Source organism: Pygoscelis adeliae, unplaced genomic scaffold (genome assembly GCF_000699105.1).
Source record: "Pygoscelis adeliae isolate BGI_AS28 unplaced genomic scaffold, ASM69910v1 Scaffold420, whole genome shotgun sequence".
Classification (NCBI taxonomy): Eukaryota; Metazoa; Chordata; class Aves; order Sphenisciformes; family Spheniscidae; genus Pygoscelis; species Pygoscelis adeliae.
In genome coordinates this window covers 1,112,222-1,113,460 of record NW_008823871.1, presented here as the reverse complement: position 1 = coordinate 1,113,460, position 1,239 = coordinate 1,112,222, and the positions used below count along the sequence as shown (strand labels likewise).

Sequence of the window (1,239 nt, the reverse complement as noted above, 5' to 3'; positions counted from 1 at the left end):
GGACGGGGTGAGATGAGGTGGGACAAGATGGGACAGGAAGAGACGGGATTAGGGAGCGCTGGCATGGGGGCAGGCAGCAGGTGGGACCCCCGAGCCGGGCAGGGAGGTGGTGGGATGGGAGTGAGTTTCCCCTCACCTTAACGGAGAAGACGAGTGCGATGAAGCCCAGGCAGAAGGGGTTGCAGAACATGCTGTTAAAGAAGGACCAGAGCACGAAGTCCTGGGTGTTGGGGACGGGCCCCGGCTGAACAAAAGAGGTGACGGTGGGGCCAAAGGCGGTGGCTGGGGAACCTGCCCAGTTCCTGCCGTAGGGCTGCATGTTGATACTGACGGACTGGGGGAAGTTCTCCATGGCAGCCCTTCACCCGTGAGGAGCAGGGGCACAGGCGCCTGGGCTATTTATAGGGAAGAGTAAAGGTTTGCCGGGGTGGGGCCACCCCACCTGACACCACGCGGGGCACTGGGATGGGCACACCGGGTCTCTTGGGGGACGGGCTGCAGGGCGGGGTGGGCTCCCAAGGTGGGTTTGGGGGCTTAGGGCCAGGAAGGGGGGAGAGCCGCAGCCCTGGGCATGGTCTGGGGGGCAGGTGGAGGGGGATGCCCATGGGTCGGGCGATGCCCGTGGGTTGGGCAATGTCACGGGCGGACACCTCATCTGTTCCTCTTTGCTTTTTGCCCTCTTGGGCTGATAAGTGACTTGCGCCCTGGGCAGGGCAGGGCAGAGTCGCACCGCTGGGGTTACTCAGTCACAGCGGGGACGTGCATGGGAGGACAGTGGGAACACGCCACCGGTGGGGGGGCAGCCACCAGTCCCCAAAACCCCCTCCCCAGCTGCAAACCACTGCCAAAGGCTCGATCCCCAGTCGCGGAGGCTAAAGCCAGCAGCAGCGGTGGGGGGTTACCCAACGGCTGGGTTTGCATGTTGGGTTTCAAGGGGTTTCTCCTCCCTTTGGTTTCGGCATCCATGACAAGGTCTTGCAGCTGTGATGAGGTCTCGTGGCTGCCAAAAAAAGGTTGAGGGGTGGAAAAAGAAAGAAGAAAGCTTCAAGAAAGCAGCAGGGAGGTAAAAACCATCTGAATCAAAAAAACACCAAAGCACAGAGCTACAAACTATGTGGGTGTAGAAACATCAGCATCCTTCCTGCTCGGTGGCTGGCTCCTGGAGGCCAAGTGGCAGGCTGATGAAGGGAAACCCAGCCCCGGTATTTTCTTGACAAATGGGTTTTTCCCCACTCAGGA

General features: G+C 60.6%; 1 protein-coding gene across 1 annotated transcript in view; it reads right to left on the bottom strand.

The window, feature by feature from the left end:
- IFITM3 (interferon induced transmembrane protein 3) overlaps positions 1 to 352 on the bottom strand; it is a 3,899-nt gene extending 3,547 nt beyond the window's left edge. The window contains exon 1 of the mRNA XM_009334087.1: positions 137 to 352. Coding sequence (XP_009332362.1) covers positions 137 to 352 — 216 coding nt within the window. The remainder of the gene's footprint in view (positions 1 to 136) is intronic.
- Positions 353 to 1,239: the final 887 nt, after the last annotated feature.